The 22,465-nt window shown below is 44.2% G+C and overlaps 1 protein-coding gene across 9 annotated transcripts in view; it reads left to right on the top strand.

The window, feature by feature from the left end:
- akap9 (A kinase (PRKA) anchor protein 9) overlaps positions 1-22,465 on the top strand; it is a 48,860-nt gene that overhangs the window by 10,839 nt on the left and 15,556 nt on the right. For 5 of the 9 annotated variants that reach the window (XM_056740781.1, XM_056740777.1, XM_056740774.1 and 2 more), the window contains exons 3-24: positions 58-102; positions 882-932; positions 1,505-1,660; positions 2,030-2,185; positions 2,316-2,525; positions 3,493-5,853; positions 6,530-6,616; positions 7,561-7,774; positions 8,187-8,334; positions 9,294-9,348; positions 9,637-9,759; positions 9,866-10,030; positions 10,281-10,490; positions 10,597-10,680; positions 11,236-11,339; positions 11,430-11,587; positions 12,966-13,177; positions 16,222-16,384; positions 17,852-18,064; positions 20,080-20,118; positions 21,653-21,885; positions 21,994-22,113. In XM_056740781.1, the coding sequence (XP_056596759.1) occupies positions 58-102; positions 882-932; positions 1,505-1,660; positions 2,030-2,185; positions 2,316-2,525; positions 3,493-5,853; positions 6,530-6,616; positions 7,561-7,774; positions 8,187-8,334; positions 9,294-9,348; positions 9,637-9,759; positions 9,866-10,030; positions 10,281-10,490; positions 10,597-10,680; positions 11,236-11,339; positions 11,430-11,587; positions 12,966-13,177; positions 16,222-16,384; positions 17,852-18,064; positions 20,080-20,118; positions 21,653-21,885; positions 21,994-22,113 (5,307 nt within the window). The remainder of the gene's footprint in view (positions 1-57; positions 103-881; positions 933-1,504; positions 1,661-2,029; positions 2,186-2,315; positions 2,526-3,492; positions 5,854-6,529; positions 6,617-7,560; positions 7,775-8,186; positions 8,335-9,293; positions 9,349-9,636; positions 9,760-9,865; positions 10,031-10,280; positions 10,491-10,596; positions 10,681-11,235; positions 11,340-11,429; positions 11,588-12,965; positions 13,178-16,221; positions 16,385-17,851; positions 18,065-20,079; positions 20,119-21,652; positions 21,886-21,993; positions 22,114-22,465) is intronic. The other 4 variants (XM_056740776.1, XM_056740780.1, XM_056740779.1 and 1 more) reach the window with 4 other exon arrangements.

Here is a 22,465-nt window from a genome sequence, read left to right as displayed (position 1 = left end):
AATGGAACAGTGAAGACATTAATTTCACACGTGGCCTCATTTCTTGTCTATTTTCAGCCGGAGAGTGAGATGTCCACGACAGCAGAAGACTGCTCCTCAGAGGTGAGCTTCATCATCATGTCTTCATCATCATGACTCTCTTACTGTTGTTTCAGGTTGTTGTTGTTAGTGAGGGAGTCAGTGGTGTGCTGTGGTTCATCATCTCTACAGATCATGTTTTGTTGTTTTTATGACTTGCAAGAGAGGGTTATTGTGCTTGTGGACAATGTTTCGAAGCATCAGTGTACGGTCGATGTGAGACAAATGAGAAAAAAGGACATTGTGGCTAAGCATTTTTCTCTTATTTTTGGTAAAAAAATTATCTAAAACTTCTTAAATCAATATCAAATTATGTGACAAAAGTGGAAAAAAATATATTTAGTCCGGTTTCCTGAAAAATTATATAGAATGAAGCATTAAAAAAAGTGAGAAAAAAAAACCTCTTGAATTTTGTTTGACCTTTCTCAGCCCATTGGCTTTTCTTTGCTTGTTTTTTTCAATAAACTTCCTTAATTCTTATACTTTTCTCCTTCAAAAGAGACTAAACATCTTAGGGAACTTTTCTTGTCAAGTGAGTGCATCTTGATTTAAGAATGTTTCGTTATTTCAACTACAAAACCCTTAGTAAGAACGTCATGTTTGCAGTGTACTGTCGGCATAGTTCACCTGAAAATCCAAATTCATTTCTCCTGACTCATGTCAATCAAATGTATGAAGAAACATCTCTGTGGTTTTGCATTCATGCAGTGGAAGTGGTCACCAGCATTCTTTCTCCCTCATCTCTAGATTTACACGTTTGTTGTGATGAGCCGTGTTTGATATGTGATGTTGTGAACTGACAGGTGAACGGTTTCCAGGAGAGGACAGGAGACGGTGTGGCGTCTGTGATGGGGGTACAGTAATCTGTCTCTTCATTGCTCTCTCTTCTCCTCTGTACTAACCTCAGCGTTTCTCTTCTCCTCTGCTCTGCTGATGGAGAATATGCTAATGTGAAGGCCACGGATGAACTTTGGTTCAACCTCGCTCGCTCGATTCACAGCTTCAGCGGGGGAAATGCAGCTGCTTGGCATTTTGTTTGGGTGTATGTAATATTGGTGTTGGTGGTGTAAAGGCCACATGAAAGCTGCTTATATAAGAGATGTGCTCGACTCTCTTCTGTTAACACTAATGGTAGACCTTATACAGACAAACATGTTTCAATCCTTCACATTTATGCATTCGCCAGATGCTTTTATCCAAAGATTATACATTTGTTTCTAATGATGGGCAATCCCAGAGATCGAACCCATGACCTTGGCGTTGTTAGCGCCACCACTGAGCTACAGGACAGGACGTGCATAAAAGCCACGTTTCGCCAAAGATATGAAAAATGCTTTAAATAAGAGTCAGTGTTTTGAGAGTCGAGCACCAGCGCCGCTCACGTGGCTCTTTGGATCAGATCTGACTCTCCCGCTCTCTTCATCAGGAGGACGAAGAGACGCACGTGGAGCCGGACCACCAGAGCGGCAGTCCGGCACAGATAATGCAGGATGAGTTGGCCGCTAAAACTCTGGCCATGGAGGAGCTGAGCCAAGAGCTGGACGAGATCAGGGCTGCGTTTGGAACTGAAGGAGTACAGCAGGTACCCGAGTCCTTGACTTTCCGAGCCATGCCGTGAGTCACACGAAAGGAGTGGGTGATGGACGGGCCCACACACGACCCTGATGTCACCTCTCTGAAGGGATCTGAGTCTTAGGCTTCTTACAGCATCATTGGGCTTTCAACAATCCGCTCAGTCCTTTCTTTGACATGCACTCTATTAAGCTGCCAAGAAAATTGTGTTAATCAGCAAAATTGTTAGAGATCCTGCTGTTTAAGACCTGCGGAGGTGTCCATTAGGACTTTTAAAAGTTTGTAATTGCTATCATTGAAATGCAATTTGATGTGACCACTTGAAACCTCTCTCAGAGACTCACAGAATGAGACTTCTTGTGTCGTGTTGTGTCCGCAGCTGCAGGACTTTGAGGAAGCGTTGAAGCAGAGAGATGAAATCATCACGCAGCTCACGACCAACCTGCAGCAGGCGCGTGTGGAGAAAGAGGACGTGATGAGAGAGTTTCTGGAGCTGACGGAGCAAAGTCAGAAACTTCAGATTCAATTCCAACAGGTATCGGCTGCTTCACGATTCTCTAAAGCTCTTCCAGATATAAGAAGAAGACTTAGGTCATGTTTTATCTGATGTTATTTATCTGTAAATGTGTAACTGATGTCTGCTGTATCACCTCCTCTTCTGTCAGCTGCAGACAGGCCAGATACTGAGAAGCTCCAGCATCAGCTCCAGCATCAGCTCCTCCGCCGCTGATCTTCTACAGGCCCGTCAGCAGATATCGCTGCACCAACAACAGCTGGAGGAGAGGGACGCACAGGTCAAAGGTCACCAGGAGAAGACACAGGAACACCTGTTATTAATCTCACAGCTTCAGGAGAGGCTTGATCAAGCTGACAGGGTGAGGCCACTTTAACCTTTCGGAGCTTTTACACTTTAGATCAAGTTGAAACATTTCATTGGATGAAGTAGATGGTTAACACAGTATCTGCACATTCAAAGCATTCAGACATTTCAGACATACACTGCATCTTAACCAAACGCCATGAGATTCCTGTGATAAGCAATTTGTTTGATTCACCTTTTTGCCGTCCGGTATGGACAATCTCAAAGAACAGCCAATCAGAACAGCTTTTCTCTGTCCCTCTCACACTGCAGCTGAAAAGTACATGTAGAGATGCGTCTTGTTCCCATGACTTCAGTGATGCCTCGCCTGACGCTATGCTATAATTTCAGAATCTAAACGCATTATTGCATGTTTGGTGATCACCAAACTTATCCATGTTTGGTGATTAGTATTCATGAGGTACAGAACTTACATCGGATGAGATCGTCGATAGGGTGGAGCTGTCAGCCGCGACATCACAGAAATAGAAACAGCCATTGGTTGTTGGGCAGCGCTATTGAGGCTAGTTATTACAAAACCTCTGATTAACATCTTGCTTGGTTAGGACACGGTGTAAGTCTACATTTACATGAGAACTTTTACCTTTGCATTTTTGAAAAGTTCCATGATGACAACGTGAACTCTATACATGTAATACACACGTTTGTGTAGATTTATGTTATTGTACATTATTCTCTACAATATTAGCGCTTTTCACATCATCGCGCCGAATCATTCTCATTGCCAAAGCATTCCACTCCGTGCCGATTCATACCATCCGGTAGGTAAATAGTTTCCTTTTCCACCGCAGGGCTGATAACGGAAATATTTAGAATGTAAACACGCATTCAAGCGCATTTTAATAGTGGCGCGCCGAAGCAGTCTTATGTGAAAAGTGCTCAATAATGTTATCAGGCATCTAAAACATCACTTGATTAAAATCATCATTGTTCCCTAAGACATGCTGTTTCTTTCTCTCCAGATCCGCTCACAATCTGAACAATCATCATCTGAGCGTTTGCAAGAAAAAGATCTGCTGAATGCTGAGCAACAGCGTCTGATTTCAGGTCACGCGCTGACGTTATCTCATCTCCAGGATGAGATGCTGACCACCACGCAACAACTAGATGAAGTGAACAAACATCTGTCTGCAAAGACTCAAGAGCTGGAGAACTGTGAACGAGAGCTCTCTGCGTCCAGACAGAAAGAGAGAATGTCATCTACAGAAATACTGCAGCTCATGAAGACCGTCGAGGACCTTCAACAGCGCTGTCATCAGGGCAGCCAATCAGAGGGCCAGACCATCCAGAGAATAGAGGAAGATTGGACACGCAGGATGGATCAGCTCCGGGCGGAACTGGACGAAATGTACGGGCAGCAGATCGCACAGATGAAGCAGGAACTTCGTGTCCAACATGCATCAGAGATGGATCGAATGAGAGAGCAGCATTCAGAAGACACTGAGATGATAGTCCTGCAGCATCGCTCGGAGCTGGAGAGGTTTAAAGGTCAGCTGTCGCACAGCACCGCAGACATCAACGTACTAAACGTGAGGCTGATTGAGCTCCAGCAGAAGCTGCAGGAGTCGCAGGTGTTGCGAGAGATGGCGGAGCGGGAACGGACGCAGAGTAACGCAGAAAACATCGACCTAGTGAATCAAATGGAACGTTTGCACCAGGAGGTGCAGTCGGCAATACGATCCAAGAGTCCAGAGAGAAGCCGGACGGAAACACAGCTGCTGCATGACGCAATCAGTGACCTGCAGTCGCAGCTGGATGCAGCGCAGAAGACCGCAGTTGACCTGGAGGCCAAGCACGAATCAGAAATCACCAACTACAAGATCAAACTGGACATGCTGGAGCGGGAAAAAGACGCAGTGCTGGACCGTATGGCGGAATCCCTGGAGGCCGAGCTGGAGCGTTTGAGGACGCAGCTGCTGTTCAGCCACGAGGAGGAGCTGTCACGACTCCGACACGACCTCCAGCGAGAAAGCCAACTCAACGGGGAGAACCTGCGAGACGAGATGGCTGTGAGGCACCGCGAGTCCGTGGAACTCTTACGGATGGATTTCGAGGACAGGCTGAGGTCCGCTGAGAACGAGCGGGCGGCGTTGGCGGCAGAGAGAGGCGCGCTGCTTCAAGACATCTCCATGCTGAAAAGCGATCTGAATCGGGCGACGGAGAGCTCGCGGGCTGAAGAACTTGTCCTACAGCTGCGGGAGTTACAGACGGAGACGGAGAATCTTAAACGGAGAGGTAAAACGAAAGAGGAAGACTGGGAGAGGATGGAATATGAAAACAAGATCTTAAAGGAGACCAACACGGCCATGAGGGACGAACTGATGATCTTGAAGGAAGATCGTGAAGTTCTCCTGCAGAAAACTCAACATCTGTCTTTAGAGAATGAACAGACGCACATGCGACTGAAAGACCTTCAGAATGAGATAGAAAAGCAGAGAAACACTTTCTCCTTTGCAGAGAAGAACTTCGAGGTGAACTACCAGGAGCTGAAAGACGAGTATACGTGCCTGGTGAACGCCAAGGTTCAGCTGGAGGAGCGTTTGATCAAAGCAACGATGGACTATGAGACCAAACTCGGAGAGCTTCGAACGAGAAACAAAAGTGAGGATGACGAGGCGCTGGTGGAAAAAGACGCCACTGAGCTGATGGAAAAACTGGAGACGTCTGAGAGAGAGAAGAAGATCCTGACACAGAGACTCTCTGAATCTGTCGCTCAGGTCAGGGTGATGGAGGCCGACGTCAAACGTCTTCAAGAGGAGCTGAAGAGAGACCGAGGTGAGACTGCTGAAGACTGCGGTGTGGCCGGTGGGCAGCGCTCTCGAGAAGCTCATCGCGCACACATCAGATGTTTGGAAGAAAAGACGGAGACGCTGAAATCGTCTCTGATGAGCGCAGAACAAGAGCACGGCTCCGATCTCCAGTGCCTTAGTATCTTGACGCAGGAGAATTCTGCTCCGGTGAAGTGGCCGGGGGTTTACAGAGACCCCTCCTCTCAGGCAGCAGCAGCAGCGCAGCAGAGCGAGGGCGGAGAGAGAGAGCTGCATGCGAGTACTACAGCAGAGGCGCCTGCTGAACGCACACACGCAGCAGCACCGGCGCAACAGCAGAGTGAGAGAGGAGAGAGAGAGGCGCATGCGAGTACTACAGCAGAGGCGCCTGCTGAACGCACACACGCAGCAGCACCGGCGCAACAGCAGAGTGAGAGAGGAGAGAGAGAGCCGCATGCGAGTACTACAGCAGAGGCGCCTGCTGAACGCACACACGCAGCAGCAGCGGCGCATGAGGATGTGCTGACGGAGCCTGACGGCAGACGCCCGCAGCAGGTGAGCACAAACTCTCAATGCAACAGTTTGGAAGCAAGCACATGTTTCTGCAGCGGGTTGTTTTTATTCCAGCGTATCAGTGATGTTCAGGTGAAGGCTGTAGGAGGAATTGACGTGCGTGTCGAGTTGCTGCATGCGCGTCAGATTATTCTGGGCTTTATTCTGCTGTGTTTCATGCTCTTTGATCTCAGCAGTGTTGAAGGGCTTATCATCTTCATTTTCTCTCGGTGCAGCATTAATAATGAAGGGTTCACTTCCTCTAGTCTGTGTCTGACAGCTCAACAGGTCGATTGTTTTCGTGTAGATCTGACACTTGTGCAGTGAATGTAGATGACAGATTCTTGTAGATGTGGACGTTGTTGTCATTTCATTCGTTCGAGTAATTCTGAAGTAATAAATGTTGATTTATCTTCTGTAATTGAGACTGTGTGTCATTCTCAGTTCGAGCGATGTGATTCTTTTATTGCTCATTAGTTATAAGTGCGTTTATGTTTTTGCTGTCAGATTTGTAGAAGACGGGGTTTCAGGTTAATGTGTTTGTTCATGTTATTGTGATCGCTGTTGTTCACTGGTTACTGTTGATGTATATATGTGTCGTGATGTCATACCTATAAAGATTTCTGCAGGCTCCTTATCATCTTTATATAAATTCAAATCTGTGTGTGTGTGTGTGCAGGTGAAGACAAATGATCCTGAGGATGATGGAGACTCCGTCAGAACTCAGTGTTTGAAACACACACAGGACATGGATGACTCTGATCATGTAAATACTCAACCTTTCAACGTTCATTGTGAAACTCAAACTTCAGTGGGCAGTCGCATAAACATTTAAGAATTGCATGAATTATATATTTATGTTAAATGAAGTGAAGAGAAGAGAGTAATGACCCTTAGTTTCAGAGATTTGCATATTTATAGCGTATGTTATAGCTAAAGCATTTTACAGGCCATTGCACCTTGAGTCCGAAAATTCCGCACGTTAAAAAATAAATACGACCTCACGCTGTGTCAATCACATGAACTCTGATATTTTTGTCCGTCCAAAATAAATTTGGACTGGGTATGATTTTCTGTATTTTTCACATCCATAGCAAACATTTTGAGAGGCGTTTTGACAACTCTGAGACACCGTACAGACCAGCGGCAAATACAAAAAATGTGCAAAGACCTTAAGTGTCGTCTTTTGTTCCTGCACTGTTAATATTGTCTGCGACTGATATGTTTTGGTGGCTGTAATGTAAAATTTGTGGTCTATTAAAATCAATGGTATACATGTTTTATAGCGTAACTATGGCAACCGTTTCTCTATTGCCTTGACAGAAACTATTGTGGAATGCTGTGTATAAACACTTTGGCAGTGTTGGGTGTAACTTGTTAAGCAATTAGTTAGTGTTATTTCATTTCTTTCCCCTTGAAAAATTAAATTAAGGATCACTGTGATTTTTTTTTACTTTAAAATCTGTCCTTTAATGTTTAATTTTTCCTGATGAGCAAATAATCAAATCCATTAAAGAACATTTGAATAAACATCACAGAGACATAGGTGTGGGCCAAAAGGCACATAGCAACCACCCAGAATACCTTAGTAACACCCTAGTAACCAGCCACATCCACGTGTGGATAAGAGGGCATAACACTTGGGGAGTTCTGATTCGTTTAAAGTCACATGATTCAGTCGAGTGAATCACTTTCATTCGGTGTCTGCAGGATGAGTGTCGGCTGCAGTTGGAGGCTCAACGCATCAGTTTGTCTCAGATTCACGCCGCTCAGCTGGAGCTGCTCAGAGAGAGTCTGCATGCGCAGACGGAGGCACAGCTGCGCAGTCGAGATCAGGCGCTGCAGGATGCACATGAGAGAGAGCTGCGGTGTTTGCAGGAGGAGATGAGGAGCGAGCAGCAGGAGGTCAGGGGTCACTCTGAAGGTCAGTGGGAGATGTATTATTTAAAGAGGCATTAACATGAAAGGAGTTTACACGTATCACATATGTACACATGTACATTATCATCTGCTTTACTCTTTTCATTCTGTAAAAAACCACACAGTCACCGTACACGGACCGTATTCAAGTGTGCGTTTCTCAGTCTGAATGAACTCAAGTCTGGATTTAGAGTTCATGCCGACATTCAGACGTCTGACAACAGAACTCAACTGAGACTCGACACTAAAACTAATTCCTCTTAATGGAATAATGATTTTACGTTTTCCGATTTACATTTTCTTCCTGACCGAGATTCAAATCTTGAATCATGAATGGTCTGCCTCTGCCTCAAATCCGATCAGTTTCTGAATCATGAGTCTGATTCTGGGTCCCGGACTGTGTGGTGTCTCTGCAGAGTTTCAGGAGCGACACAGACAGGAGACGGAGCGACTGAAGATCTACTATCATCAGAAGATGGAGGAGACACAGGAGCGCTGCACCGCTGACATTCTCCTGCTCAAGAGAAGACTGCAGGAGCTTACAGGAACACAAGAACTCTTCAGGTACCACAGCTTTCATCATCTGACTCCAGATCACTTTCATTCAGAACCGGCTCGAGCTTGATTCTGTCTCATAAATATTGTGTGTTGTTATAAACGCTGAACAGCCTGTGATCGGCTCTGCTGAGAGTTTTAATGAAGGTCGGTAACTCTTCATTGGCTGTCACGTTGACATTTACACACCGAAGGCTGAAAATAAGTGTGTGTGATCCTGGGTCGTGACTCAGCCTGATGACATCACAGTGTGTTTGTAGTGTCTTTAAATATTAACCAGCGGTCAGAAGTTGGACACACTTTCTTTGAGGCTCTTCTTTTATAAAGGATGGACGTGTTCAGATGAAGATGAAGCTGCAGTCGGTAACATCAGACGAGAGAGTTCAGAGACACATCAGATCTGTGAGCCAGCTGAGAGAGTAACACACACGTCCTCTTTGACTCTAATGGCCTGTGTGTTCAGTGTTAAGCTGTGCTGCCCCCTACTGCACACAAGCTCCTATTACACCTTCTTTCAGTTTATTGACGTAAATGAAAACTAATGTCATATTTATGGGTAATGTTGGCTCAGAAACAGCATGACTTCAACAATCCACCAGAGAACACACATCACATTGTGATTTCAGAAGCACTTGTGATCTCTCACACCACATTCTTTTCGTGTGTGTGTGTCTGAGAGAGGGAGAGAGGGAGAGAGAGAGAGAGAGAGAGAGAGAGAGAGGGTTATTAGAGCAATAAATCCTCCTGTGATGCCAGAGGTCATGTTAGGAGATCATGAGTCTTATTTATCAGACACCAATGACACAAAGCCTTCATTCCTGGAAGATGTTTTATTTGGCGATTCATTAGTTTGTGTTACTATTATTGTTATTCAAATAGAATATGAGGTTCACATCACAGTAATTGTGTTTGTTGGAATGGAGTTTTGCAGTCATGTCATTCTCTTGCTCTGTGTGTTTGTGTCCCAGCATGCCGAGCGTCTCTGCGCCTCTGACGACTGAGAAACCGTGTGAACATGATCAGGTGAGCTTTTCCTGCGTGTCTCTCTCAGATCTTGTGTTTTGGTCGAGTGTTTCTAGCACCGCTGTGATTCGGTGTAAAGCGAGTTGTCCGTGTGCCTGTGGCTATGAGCTGCCCTACATCACACACGAGACGAGAAGAGACCAGAGGATTCAAAGTAACGTTACGCAACACGACCTGCGTGAACAAACCTCTCATGCATGAGCGAGTCCCTCCATCTCTCACACACATCACCTCCTGCTCTAATTCTCCTCTTTCTCTCTTTATCTTTATTACTGTCACTCACCTCAGGATGAAGAGTCTCTCTCTACTGAAGGTCTGTCACGTGAGCTGCAGGCGGTACAGGAAGCTCAGAGCGAGAGTGAGCGTCAGATGAAACATCATCAAGAGCTGCTGGAGGAGGAGATCGCAAAGGTGCTTTTCACATCCTTTCATTATGACATTTGCAAACATTACGATGTTTTCTCTGGAAATGTTTATTGTGAGGAGTGTTGTTCTGATTGTGTGTTTTACGCGGCAGGCAATCGTGCAGATGTCTGTTGAATTTGCTCAGCGCACGGAACACACGAGACTCGACAAAAAGGCCCGCGAGACGAGCACATCCACACAGACACTGAACGCTGAAGATCTAAGACTGACTGACCCTGATGCTGTAACCATGACAACATCACAGCAACACACACAGGTGAGGTCACAGCACATGAAAGATGTAGATAGAGCAGATCGTACAGGCTTCCAGAACACATTCAGATTTCTGCTTTATATATATCAACAGAGTGTGTGTCTCACACTCACACACATGAGATATGAATGAGCACTTTATTCATCTCATGACATATTGATTGTGATTATATGTACAGATTCACTAATGATCTGTCAGCAGACAGACACACGTGAGGACTGATATTATTAACACACAATCTTGTGATGAACAGGGACCAGAGGAGGAGGATGATGGTGATGAAGAGCATCGTCCGGCCGTGCCACTGGAGGACTTTGGTTCAGAGCTCGTCCAGCAGGAGGAGGAACACACGCGTGTGCTGGACTTTCTTAGAGCATCACACACACATCAGATGGAGATTCTACAGGAGCAGAACACACACCTGACTACACAGATACACACACTCAACCAGCAGCTGATACAGGTGTGAACACACACACACACACACACAGATGAAGTCAGTCATGTGTGTGGTTGTTGTGATGTCTGCAGCTGGGTTGTGTGTGATTATTGATGTGTGTTTGAAACAGAGAGAGCAGGAGCTGATTGGAGAGACGCAGAGAGATGATCTAATGCATCCCATCATGCAAAGCAGCAGCACACAGACAGAGCAGGTGAGAGCGTGTGTCACATTTACTGAAGAGAGAGAGAGAGAGAGTTACAGTATATAGACAATACCTTGCTCTATTACGTTTGCCAAAATGTGCTGTGTGCTCCAAGCGTTCTGTATCCCACAATGCAGCGTGCTCCGTCATTTCTATCGTAATTTGCAATGTGAATAATGTGAAAATGAGAATAAATGTCACTGTTTGAGATGATGGCATGTGCGACAGCAACACATTCTTGACGCAGTATTCAGTACGGAGTGTGTAGTGTGCAGTGAGCACATCGTGCTCTTCACCGTCTGCACCGTCAGGTGGCGTCTGCCTCTGCAGCAACAGTTGATCTCAGGTGCAGCTGTTGCCATGGCAGCACAATGGTCACACTGTTCCTGTGTTGTTTGCATTTGACTGTGTGCGTGTGTGTGTTTGGCCCCTGCAGCGTTCAGCCGGACGGAAGGAAACAAACACAAACACACACACAACTCAACACAGCACTGTTTTCATGACTTTAATAACATGACTGGATTCTTATCTGCACTCTCTTTACTGCCCGTATATAAACTCCAGAAGAACAATGAAGACGAGGAGACGAAGAGCAGAGGTCGTGAGGAGCCTGTGACATCACAACAACCTGCACAAGAACTCTTGTCTGATGTCATCGTTACAGAAAGGTGAGGAGACGGAATGACTTTGACTTGAGCGGATCTGTTGCTCTGTAGATCTAATACTTCACATCATCACCCTCTCTCTCTCTCTTTTAGAGACTTGTTGCGTAAAGCAAACAGTCGTCTGCGTCAGGTGCTGGTCGACGTGCTGAAGACGACGGAGGCTGCGGAGGAAACCATCGGGCGTCACGTGGAGGGAATCCTGCAGGGGTCCAGTAAAGAGAGCTTTCAAGCGTTCAGCGCACCTGCAGGAGGTCCGTGAGATCTCAAACGTTTATTTTTCTTATGATTCATCCTCTCGACTCAAAGTTGATCAACTTCATCACGACAGTTTTAGGAATCTAATGATGTCACTTCCTGTCTCACGAATGTTAGTGATGGGAATTAAGATTCGTTCATTTTCAGCTTGTTTACCAAAACGATTCGTTCAGATTCGTTCAGTAACCATAACACACCATCAGGTGGTGAAAAGAGTCGTGTTATGTCAACGAACGTATTAATGGACGTATAAACTGATTAAAATGTTAATTGTTTTGTCATTAACACATTCATAAATCTGGGATTATGTTAAAAGTGAAGTTCATGTTTTTTTAAATAAACAAGCGTGCACATTAGCCCGACTGTAAATGAGCTTTGCATCCGCTTTCTGCTGATTGCCGACGAGACTCACATGCTAAATGACCGACCTACACTGTACACCCGTTCATTTCGTTCATAGACGAGATCTCTCTTGTTCAGACTCATAACACCAGCTCGTTCGTTCAGTGAAGGGCGAATTCGTTCAGTACAATCAACCAATCGTATGCTCTGTCAAAGCTCACACTCGAACATCATTGCCTCGTGCTTTAGACACTCTTTTAAGCCGAGACTCTCTGTTCTAGAGGGAGAGATTTCAGTTAACGAGAATGATTTGATCGGAAAGGACGATTCGTTCGCGAACGTAACCTCACTTATGAATGTGGTCTGCCGCAGCTTAAAGTCAATAATGCAGAGACATTGAGCAGTGACCAATCACAATGCAGTATTCCTGGATCATTTTTAAAGAGGCGGTGCAGTGATGAGTTAATAACAGATGAGTGGACGGTTTCATCTTGAATCCTGTCTGTCCTGTTTGTTCCTCTTCTGTTGACTCTCTTCTTTCTATAGAGATGTTTTGTGTACTGTTGGGGTGAGGTCATTTGACATAGACACACACACACACACAGCAGTGATGTGTGTATGGGTGGGTTCAGTCAGTGTTACTCTTGGAACATCTCATATCAAGTGTTGTGGTCACATTGAAGTGAAGGAATATAAAACAGACACACCTGTAACTCAACACACAAAACACACAAAAGATCCAGAAGAAAAGCTCGGCTGAACGCCACGCAGGCGTGTCACATGATGTGTCTTCTGAACATAGCGTACGCATGATTTACTCCCTGAAACATTTCAAATGAAATGTCTGTCAATGACATAGATGTGAACTTCTTACAGACAGTAAAATAATCCCAGTAATGAAAGAAGGGAACCCTTTTTTTAATGAGTTATAACAGAAAGCGCCTGTTCGTTTGTGATTTCACGGACCCAATGAGAGAAAATATTGAGCGAAAAAGAATGAATCCAAGCAAAGTGTGTCTGTCCCGTTCACAGACACGTCCTCTGAGACGGCCGCTGAAGATGCGGGCATGTTTTCGGGGGAGTTGGGCGCAGAAGAAGGGCTGGAGAGGAGTCAGGGGGCGGACCTACAGCTGCAGGAGGCGGAGTTTGAGCTGGAGAGGGAGGAGCATCTTATGAGCATCAGCACACGACTGCAGAGCGCCGTGAAGAAACTTTTCATCACCATCACAGAGACAAGCACGAAGGTACGGCAAGCACAGAGGGACAAATCTAAGCCATCTCAACTCTCTGTCTGCTTATAACAGCGTTAGATTTATAATCAGATCTGTTTATAATCACAATGGTGCAGGTATCCCAGAATTCCACATGTTAGCAGTAGTTCAGCTTTACTTCTGTGTCTCATGAGATATCACAGGTTCATGTTCAGAGGACAAAGTGGGCGGAGACATTCACTCTGATGGCCTGTGGATTCCAGCTGATTTGCATAATGCTTTGGTCACCGTGGTAACAGCTGACAACGCCCATCTGTTCATGTGACCTCCTCTATAAAGCTGTGTGTTTGTGTAAAGTGAAAGTGTGTTCTGTAATAGTTTATTTGACACAGAATATCTTCCCAGCATGTGTCTATTGATATCAGAGATATAATTTACACGTAACAGATTTAGACATTAAATCCTGTTTGACTTGAAATGTGAGCAAATATTTAGGTGCTGAGATGTTCACAGAACAACATATAATTCTTTTAATGAATGTGTGTGTGATCTTTACAATACCTGTCATCAACCTGTTCGCTCATATTTCACCCTAAAGAAAAGAACGAGAGAAACTAATACAATACATCATGAAAATAATGCCTATTGTATAACGGGTAAGATATCTTTGAGATATTGTGACGCCTCTCCCTCTGATTCTCTTCACAAACAGATCACAGTCTTTACTGTCATCTTCAAATCATAATGAATATGAATTTAAAAACTGTGTAAACATAGAATGCCAAAAATACACAGAGCATGTCATTAAAAGGACAGTTCACCCAAAAATGAAATTTTTCATACCTGCACACATTACTTGAGCATAAAGAAAGATATTTGGAAGAATTTTCGTAATTTTTAGTTCCGGGACATTACTGAAGAATGAAATGGTTGTCAAAGGTTCCCCGAGTCAAATTGTGTCTTATGTGTTCAACAGAACAAAAAAATGCAATATTTATTTTCCTGTTATGGCAGTCAATGATGTCAAAGAACTGAAAATCCCAAACATTCTTCCAAATATCTTTCTCTGTGTTCATTCTTCCAAATAAATGTATACAGGTTTGAAACAACCTGAGGTGAGTAAATGATTTTTGGACAAACTATTCCTTTAAAGCTAGATGATATATTGATGCATAAAGAAATGTGAATTTAATTCTTGATCAAAATAATTCACATTTGATTGAGAAGGTGAGATGTGACTTCTTGTGAGATTCATGACACACGTAGTGTTTGAGATGCCAAGAGACTTATTGATGGGTTGTTGGGTTGTTAATCGTGTAATGGCTTGTTCAGGAATGAAGATCGATGTTGAAGCAGGCGTACGGGAGGAACAGTTAATGGATAATGTTTGTTGTCAGGGGTGCTGAAGGAATGAAAGTGACACATTCTTCAGTCTTTATGGTCTCCGAGCGTCTCCTCTGTGTGTGTGTGGTGAGAATCCGGTCGGACGGGCTCGGGGAGGGTGCGGGTGGGTGTGTGCGTTGCATCCACCAGAAGCTTTACAGTCACGCCTTTACTGCATACGCAACCTGCACATGTCCACAAACCAGGAAGAGCGAATGAGTGAGCGAGAGAGAGAGCGAGAACGAGAGATGATCTTCCCTCTGGGTTGTGCTGTGTTGTGTTCGGGCAGTAAATGAGGCCCGGCATTTTCCCAGTGGAGCGTTGCCACGGAGGCAGAGTAATGTTAATGAGTTTCCAACCGGAGTAACCAGAGGACAGACAGAGAGAGAGAGAGAGAGAGACACCAGAGCAAGATCTGACCAACTTCAACACTCCTGTTTCTCTTTCAAATGATCCTGGATTGAATCTCATGGTTTTAAGGACTTCTCTCTCCAGGACAAACTCTTCACCGTGAGGGATTCAAGGTTTACCTGTTCTAGCTCACGGACCATGTGAGCTCACCTGTGTGTGTTTACCTCAATCTGCTCGGAGGCACTTCCATAGATACTGTTGCCCCCCTTCAGATCCCCCGATCACGCTTGACAGAGATGACAACAAAACTCTTCCTGAAAGACTCGTAGAAGAGAAGAAGGTCAAACATCCAGAATGAATTCGTATCGGACTTATTGGAATTCTTACGCCCCCCAGGACGGGTGGATGGACAGTCAGGATCAGGATATTTATGAGGTGGAATCACGGATCCCGTTACCTCGGCCGTTCCCGCTCACACACATCCTGCACGAGAAGAACGCCGTTGTGGTGCAGACCAAGATCTCGCACATCAACCACCGCACTGACGGTCACCTTCTTAAAGTCATCTCCAAGATTTCTCTGCCCACTCCTCCGTATACAGTAAGTGTGAGGAAGAGAGAGAGAGAGACGGCGGTGCTCTTTGACCTTTGCTGTTTTAGATAGTGAGCTTTACAGCAGTCTGTGTACTTTGAGTTTTATGACCTGCACGGGTGTGTATTGTGTTTACTGCCGGTAACAGGAGATCAGTGTTACTGTCGTTCTCTCAAATCACAGAAACCACATGAAGATCAGTGAGAAGTGTTTCAGTGAGTCCTCCAGAGTTTGTGTTCGGTGGTACTGAGGAGCTCAGACTGCATGAGTTTGTAAATACTGAACGTGTCAAGTATTAATGAATCGCATGAAAACCTCTCTCTCTCTCTCTCTCTCTCTCTCTCTCTATCTATCTCTCTCTCTCTCTCTCTCTCTCTCTCTCTCTCTCTCTCTTTCTCTCTCTCTCTCTCTCTCTCTCTCTCTCCAGATGCAAAGATGCTTTATTGGCTGGACAAAACACATGATACATTGCAAAAGCACAGATTTAAATATAAACATTCTTCACAAATACAGATGAAGATAAAAATAAAATCAGAGTATAAAGTATATATCTTAATATAAAGAGAAAAAGAGAAAACTATTAATGACAGTTCTCAGTGAGGGTGACAGGATCCTGTCATAGTGTCAGTTTGTGTGTGTTGTGTTGTGCTGGTAGTTGTTTTGTCGTGGCAGGACTTGACATGTCTTGGAGCAGGTTTGAGCTTCTTGCGTCTCTCTCTCTCTCTCTCTCTCTCTCTCTCTCTCTCTCTCAGCTGGAGCATGCACACATCACACAGACGGAGCTGATGCGAGAGAAGTTCAGACACAATGAGGAGATGGAGGAGCTGGTCATCAGACAGGAGGAGCTGCAGGAGCGTCTGCGAGTGGAGGCGCGGGGTAGAGAACAGCTGGCGCTGGAGCTGCACAAGGCTGAAGGTGTGTGTGTAGGATGTAAGGAGGATGTGTGTGTGTGTGTGTTGGATGTAATGAGGATGTGTGTGTGTGTTTATGTGCAGATGTCCTCTCTGATGCTGTCAGTGCATCAAACACGTTCACATCAGCTCCATCATGAATCTCTCATTCACTTCAGTTCAGTTTGACTTGAGTTCTCAACACTCGTGTCATCTGCTGATCGATTCTTTACTTTATCATGACCTTATTCACACCACTGAATAAAAGCAAAGAAAACACATCCTGCAGTTTATAAACACATCTGAGAGGAAGATGCTCTCAAAACTCATTCAGTCAGAACACAATCATTCATTCATCCAAAATCTTGATTTGTGTGTGTTTCACATCTGTTTAGACGGGACAGTTGGTGACAGCCGTGGCTGGTACACACACACACACACACAGCATTATAATTGGATTGTCGTGGTTACACTCTTTTGTGTGACTGTGTGTGTGTGCTGACTAAACATTTCTGTAGTCATGTCACATGATAATGACACATTCGATCAAACATGTGGACGTCAGTGTGTTACCTAGAGAAAGGTCATGTGACCATAAATCCTCAACATTACACCTGTTCAGAGGATGTAGACCCTCCGTTACTGTAGAAGTTTCTGCATTCATTCAGTCAGTTTACCAGTGATGATGATGATTGTGTTGAGCTGTGATCTACAGTTGTGTGTTTTTCCAGTCTCTTCTCTTTTGTTAGTCTGATTTTTTTTCCATGTGTCCTCATTTCATTTGCAAATGACCTCAAACAGTGTCAGATCTTCCTCATTAAATATTCATGAGTTATAAAGTGCTGAAGATGTGTGTGTGTGTGAATGAATAACACTCTGTGTGCACTTTACCATTTTCTTTGGTTGTTAGTGAGTTTGTGTTTGATGTTTAATTATTTAATTAAAACCAGTTTTGACCGGTTATAGTGGAATGAGTTTGTGAGTCTGTGTTTCATGAGTTTAGTGAGTTTGCATTTCAGGAACATTTATGAGATCAGTTTCTCCTCGGTTTAATTGAATACTCTATTGTTTATTGTAAACATGTGATCAGCTGTACATGCAATCTGTCGGAATGTCATCAAGCCCCGCCCCCTAAACCTCCTGTCATATAGAAACACCCGTCCAATCAGATCATGGTTTTATTCTCTAAATGTCATGTGTGTATGTCACATGTGTGTTTTGACATTGACTGTAATGACTACAGATGAGTGCTTTTGTTCCTGTGCTCTCATTCACAACAATGAGACATGAACCACTGACCTGTAACAAACTCACAAACAACACAACATCTCCCTCGCAACCAAACCTTCTCTGCGTGTGTGTGTATCTGTGTTGTTGTGTTCTGCTCTTTTTATGCTATATTAATAAGTGAATGTGTTGTGCAGTCTTCTATGTATTGTATTCAGGGTTGTGTACGCACACAGATTATTATGTGTGTGTTTGTGTGTTGTAGGTTTGATTGACGGTTACACAGGTGAGCGTTTAGCTCTGGAGCAGCAGGGGAGAGAGCGTGCAGAGCTGCAGCTGCATCTTGAGCAGGAGCTGCGCGTCACCAGCAACCGTCTGCACGAGCTGGAACACGAGAGACAACAGATACAACAGGAACGAGAGCTGGTGTCACGACAACAAGACGCCATGAGAGAGGGGGCGGGGTCACGAGAGCTGCGTATGTCACATGACGTTTATTCTACTTTATGTGATGTCTTGTGTATTTGATGATGTTTATCATGCTGGTTGGTGTATAAAAGCTGACTGGAAGGGGAGGGTCTTGTGTTGTTAGTTTCTGAGGATAACAGACCTCAGAATGTAGGGGACTGACCAATAAGAATCAAGTTATTTCCGAAAGAGCCATTGAAAAACAGAGTTGTGACACTCGCATAGACGTCTGGTTGTAAGAATGGAATGTGGATGTAACTCGTGTCATGGAGCGCTTTTCCACCAATCGCGTCGAACGGTTCTAAGCACAGTCTAAAATGGTTTCAGTTATGTTTCCACATGAGCCTGGTTCGACACGGCACGATATCAAATGGTTCTTGGCTCGGATCGGTTCTATAACCGTGCTGAGTCATTCTAATGTGTGCACAGAGAGCCATTATAGCTCAGTCTCTTGTGTTACCAAGACAGCGTGTGACGTGTTTGTGTTTACAATCTAAACATTTTCATTATCATCTAGTGCTTGGCGATATATCGAACGATTCTTATGCTCTCAGTTTCTCAATGACTTATGGTTAAATGCCGCCACATCCCAAAGCCAGAGGGCGCTCTTGGGTAGAAACTCAGAATATGGGAAACAGAAGAAGAACGATTAGTTCCAGGAAATGCGAAAAGTCATATTCTATCGCTGTTCTTTAAACCTTTTCAGGTATTTTCATGATAATAAAGTTGATTTGCAGTGATGATGTTTGACAAGTGTTCCTTTTTCAAATGTAAATGTTATAAACGACTCAATCTCGGAGTGATTTTAGATTGAGCAGATGAGCAGGACTGATCAAACAGCCGTAGTTCACAGAAGAGCTGTGCATAAAACATCAAGTCACTTTCAGAATAGATTTAGACTTGTTAAATTAGCATGATATATGGCCCTGCCCTATTACTATTTACGTACCGGCTGCCATGGAACGGCACGGAGTGGAATGATTAAGTTTCAGTGTCTCACAAACACATTTGCTGTACTGTTTACGGCTTGTTTATACATTTTAAACATTTGGTGGACACATCTTATAGAGCATTCCCATTGCGACTTGCGCGAATGAATCGTGCTAATCGCATATAGTTGGATGCTTGAACATTTTGAGTTTACTCGCTTCATTCGCACAGGAAATTCACTTCACAACAGACGCAAATTTGTGTCATGGGAGGTGCTTCTGCCAGGTGGCTCCAGTCTCGTACATATATATATATATATATAACTCAAATTGTGTAAAGAACGTTTTTTACAACCTACCAGAATGTCAGACCTCCTCACTCACTTTCTTCAAAGCAAGATTTGTTTTATTCCTGTTTCCATAAATGTAAGATGTATCGTACAGCGCTCATGAACCACGTGACACACGGCGTGAGATCCAGTGTCGTAACTCTGTTTTTCACCGGCTCAGATGCTACCCATAAGTTCAAATGACATCATTTTAATAAATGTAATGTAAGCCTATGTTGAACATCATAAATGTGTCTCTCTTACACGATTCTATTCTGCTTCAGTTCCAGGAGTGTGACGACAGTATTTCAGTATTATATTATCTCTGATGTGGTTTGTGGTTTTGTGTCTCCAGATCAAAGATGGACACTACTGAAGTGTTTAATCTACTCAAGAACTTTTTTCAAGTATCTTTCGTGTATCAGAATGTTTTGGCTTCACCTCATTGTAAAGCATATATCATACCTTTAATACTTATTTACACTTTCTTACTCTAGAAATAGATGTTTAATGTACATAAGCATTCAAGGTAAACACATTTCTGAAATGTAAAGGAGTGTAATGTTTAATATTTGCTTTTTAATGTTGTGAGGTCAAAACTGGTCCTGATGTGAGTTGTGTGTTTAAACTCTTGACATGTTTACAGGTGCAAACAGAAACGTGCCAAACTTCTCACAGGATCACACACACATCTTCACGTGTTTCTCTCTTTCTCCTGCTGTATGTGCATGAAGAACATGTTGTTCACACACTGTCTCTCTCCTCAGGACTAGTTGAAGCTGCGCTTGATGCAGCACCTGAAGCAGGTGTGTGTGTGTGTGTGTGTGCGTGCGTGCGTGTGTGTGTGTGCGTTCATCTGCAGCATGGCCGGCACGCTCACTCTCAGAATGATTGACAGATTCTAATCAATTAATGAGTAACAACAGCTTCGCTTGCTTCTGATGGACTAACCGCTGCTCTTCTTCTGTGGGCTGGAAACACGTTAGCACGCTTGAGCTGAAGCATCACGAGCATCTCACACTCATCTCCCTTGAACAGTCACGTCCGTCTGTAGATGTTACTGTAGAAGCATTTCACAAAGTTCTCGACCTTCACCGTTCAGCCCGAGTAAGATCTCAAGAACATCTGTTAGTCTGTTACTAGCGCAAAATAATGTTTAAAGAGTACATAGCAAGGGATTTCTTAAGGTCCTACTTTGGTTTCTGGAGTGTCCAATTACAAGTTTATATTCATAGGAGGTGTAAAAACACTATTATTTAGGAATAATATGCAGATATTCACACCTTACTTCTTGACTGACTCTCAAATCTAAATCTAATCCTCTCCATTCCGTAAACCTAGTCTGCTGTGATTGTTCAGCAGGTCTAGTGTGATGCAGAGCCATTAATAGAGAGAGTCGCTTATATGATATAGAGATGGTCTAGTCTGCTGTGATTGGTCTACTGTGAATGAGGATCACAAGCTACAGTGTTTGGGGGAGAAGAGTGAAGATTTGGTGTGTAGTCCTAGAAAAAGGTGGGAGGGATTATATATAGTGACGTAAATCTGCAGCGGTTGGTGAATCGGACCAGAAACGACTCGTTTGCGTGATTCAGAGTCGACTCCCTTTTTTTCAAAACAATAACTTTGTTATTCATTCACTTTCAGATTTACAACTTGGCAGACTGCTTACTTTAAACACTCCAACATCATTACACACTGCATGAAATGACATTTTCATGATCTCATGTTATGTACTCTTTAAAATTCCGGCAAATTATATTTTATTTTTCCTTTTAAAAGGTTTTGGTGATCTAGGTGTAATGAATACTCAGTCTTAATTAAACTCGGTGTAGACACTTTCTCCATCTGATGATGATGATGATGATGATGAAGTGTATTGTGGAAGTGGCTGTTCAATGAAATCTTTTCTTTATTTTATGCATCTGCACTCTTATGCTCCTCCTCTCACATCCTGGGTTTGCCCCGCCCCCTCCCACATCTCGGATTGGTTCAGTGGTTACTGTGGTTACCGGATCATGGGTCGTACTGGAATGGGAAAGATTGAGGGAATGGGAAAATGTCGCTCATAATGTCTCGTGTGCCATTTGTTGTTGAATGCAAAGATGGAGGACGGAGAATCGTTCGGTTTAAAACTGGAAACGTTTCCCTCAAACGGCTCATAAAACTCTTTCAGTGAAAATAAATAATCAGCCCCAAACCAAAGTTTAAAGTTTGGTTGAGTTATTACTGTTTCTTAAAGTGGTAAGAACAGTTTAAAACAGTAAATGATTCTCCGAGCCGCCTCCGTTTTGGCATCACTCCTCTCTGCTCCTCTGACGTGTGTCTGACTGATCTCAGATCTGCTGGAGGAGACGGAGAAGCTGATGGCAGAGAAGGTGGAGGTGCAGCGGCAGGCGCAGAAGGAGAGCGGCGAGCTGCTCCAGCAGGTGAAACAGTTGGAGGCGGAGCTTGAGGAGCAGGTGAACCGCGTGCAGGAGCTGGAGGAGACGCGCGGGACGGAGGCGGCGGACCTCGCACAACAGATTCAGGCCTTAGAGAAACAGCTGGAGAAGAACCGCAAGTTCATGGACGTACGTGATTTCACCTGCTGTTAAAACTGCATCACACAGTCGATCACAAACACGTTTCCCATAAACACAAGTGAGAGAATGTGTGACGGGTTGTGTTCCACCCGTCAGGAGCAGGCAGCCGATCGAGAACACGAGCGAGACGTCTTTCAGCAGGAGATTCAGAACCTGGAGCAACAGCTGAAGAATCCACAGAAAACACAGACGGGGAGTGAGCGCAGAGAGCGAGAGGTACATGATCACAGATGATGATGATGATGATGATGTTTTCATTCTCATCTCTCTGTGCTGAGAGTCACCTGCACAACATCTCTCTGTTTGACTGACTTAACATCACAGCCAGAAAACAACCAGAATGACCTAGCGACCACTGTTGTCAGGTTAACTCGTGCAGTGCAGTAGTGAAGATAACACAAGCTCCGCCCCCTGATGAAGGTTAAATGGATTGTGGAAACTGTTTTATCTTCATTGTTTGGAGGAATAAAGACACATGAACAGACTCACAATCAGTTGCCGGGCAGCCTCTCTCTCTCTCTCTCTCTCTCTCTGTCTCACACACTGATGCTAACGCTGCTTTTGTCTC

This window comes from Triplophysa dalaica, chromosome 25 (assembly GCF_015846415.1).
Source record: "Triplophysa dalaica isolate WHDGS20190420 chromosome 25, ASM1584641v1, whole genome shotgun sequence".
NCBI classification, from domain to species: domain Eukaryota; kingdom Metazoa; phylum Chordata; class Actinopteri; order Cypriniformes; family Nemacheilidae; genus Triplophysa; species Triplophysa dalaica.
The sequence above is the reverse complement of the archived record's forward strand: the minus strand, read 5'-3'. Positions and strand labels throughout refer to the sequence as shown.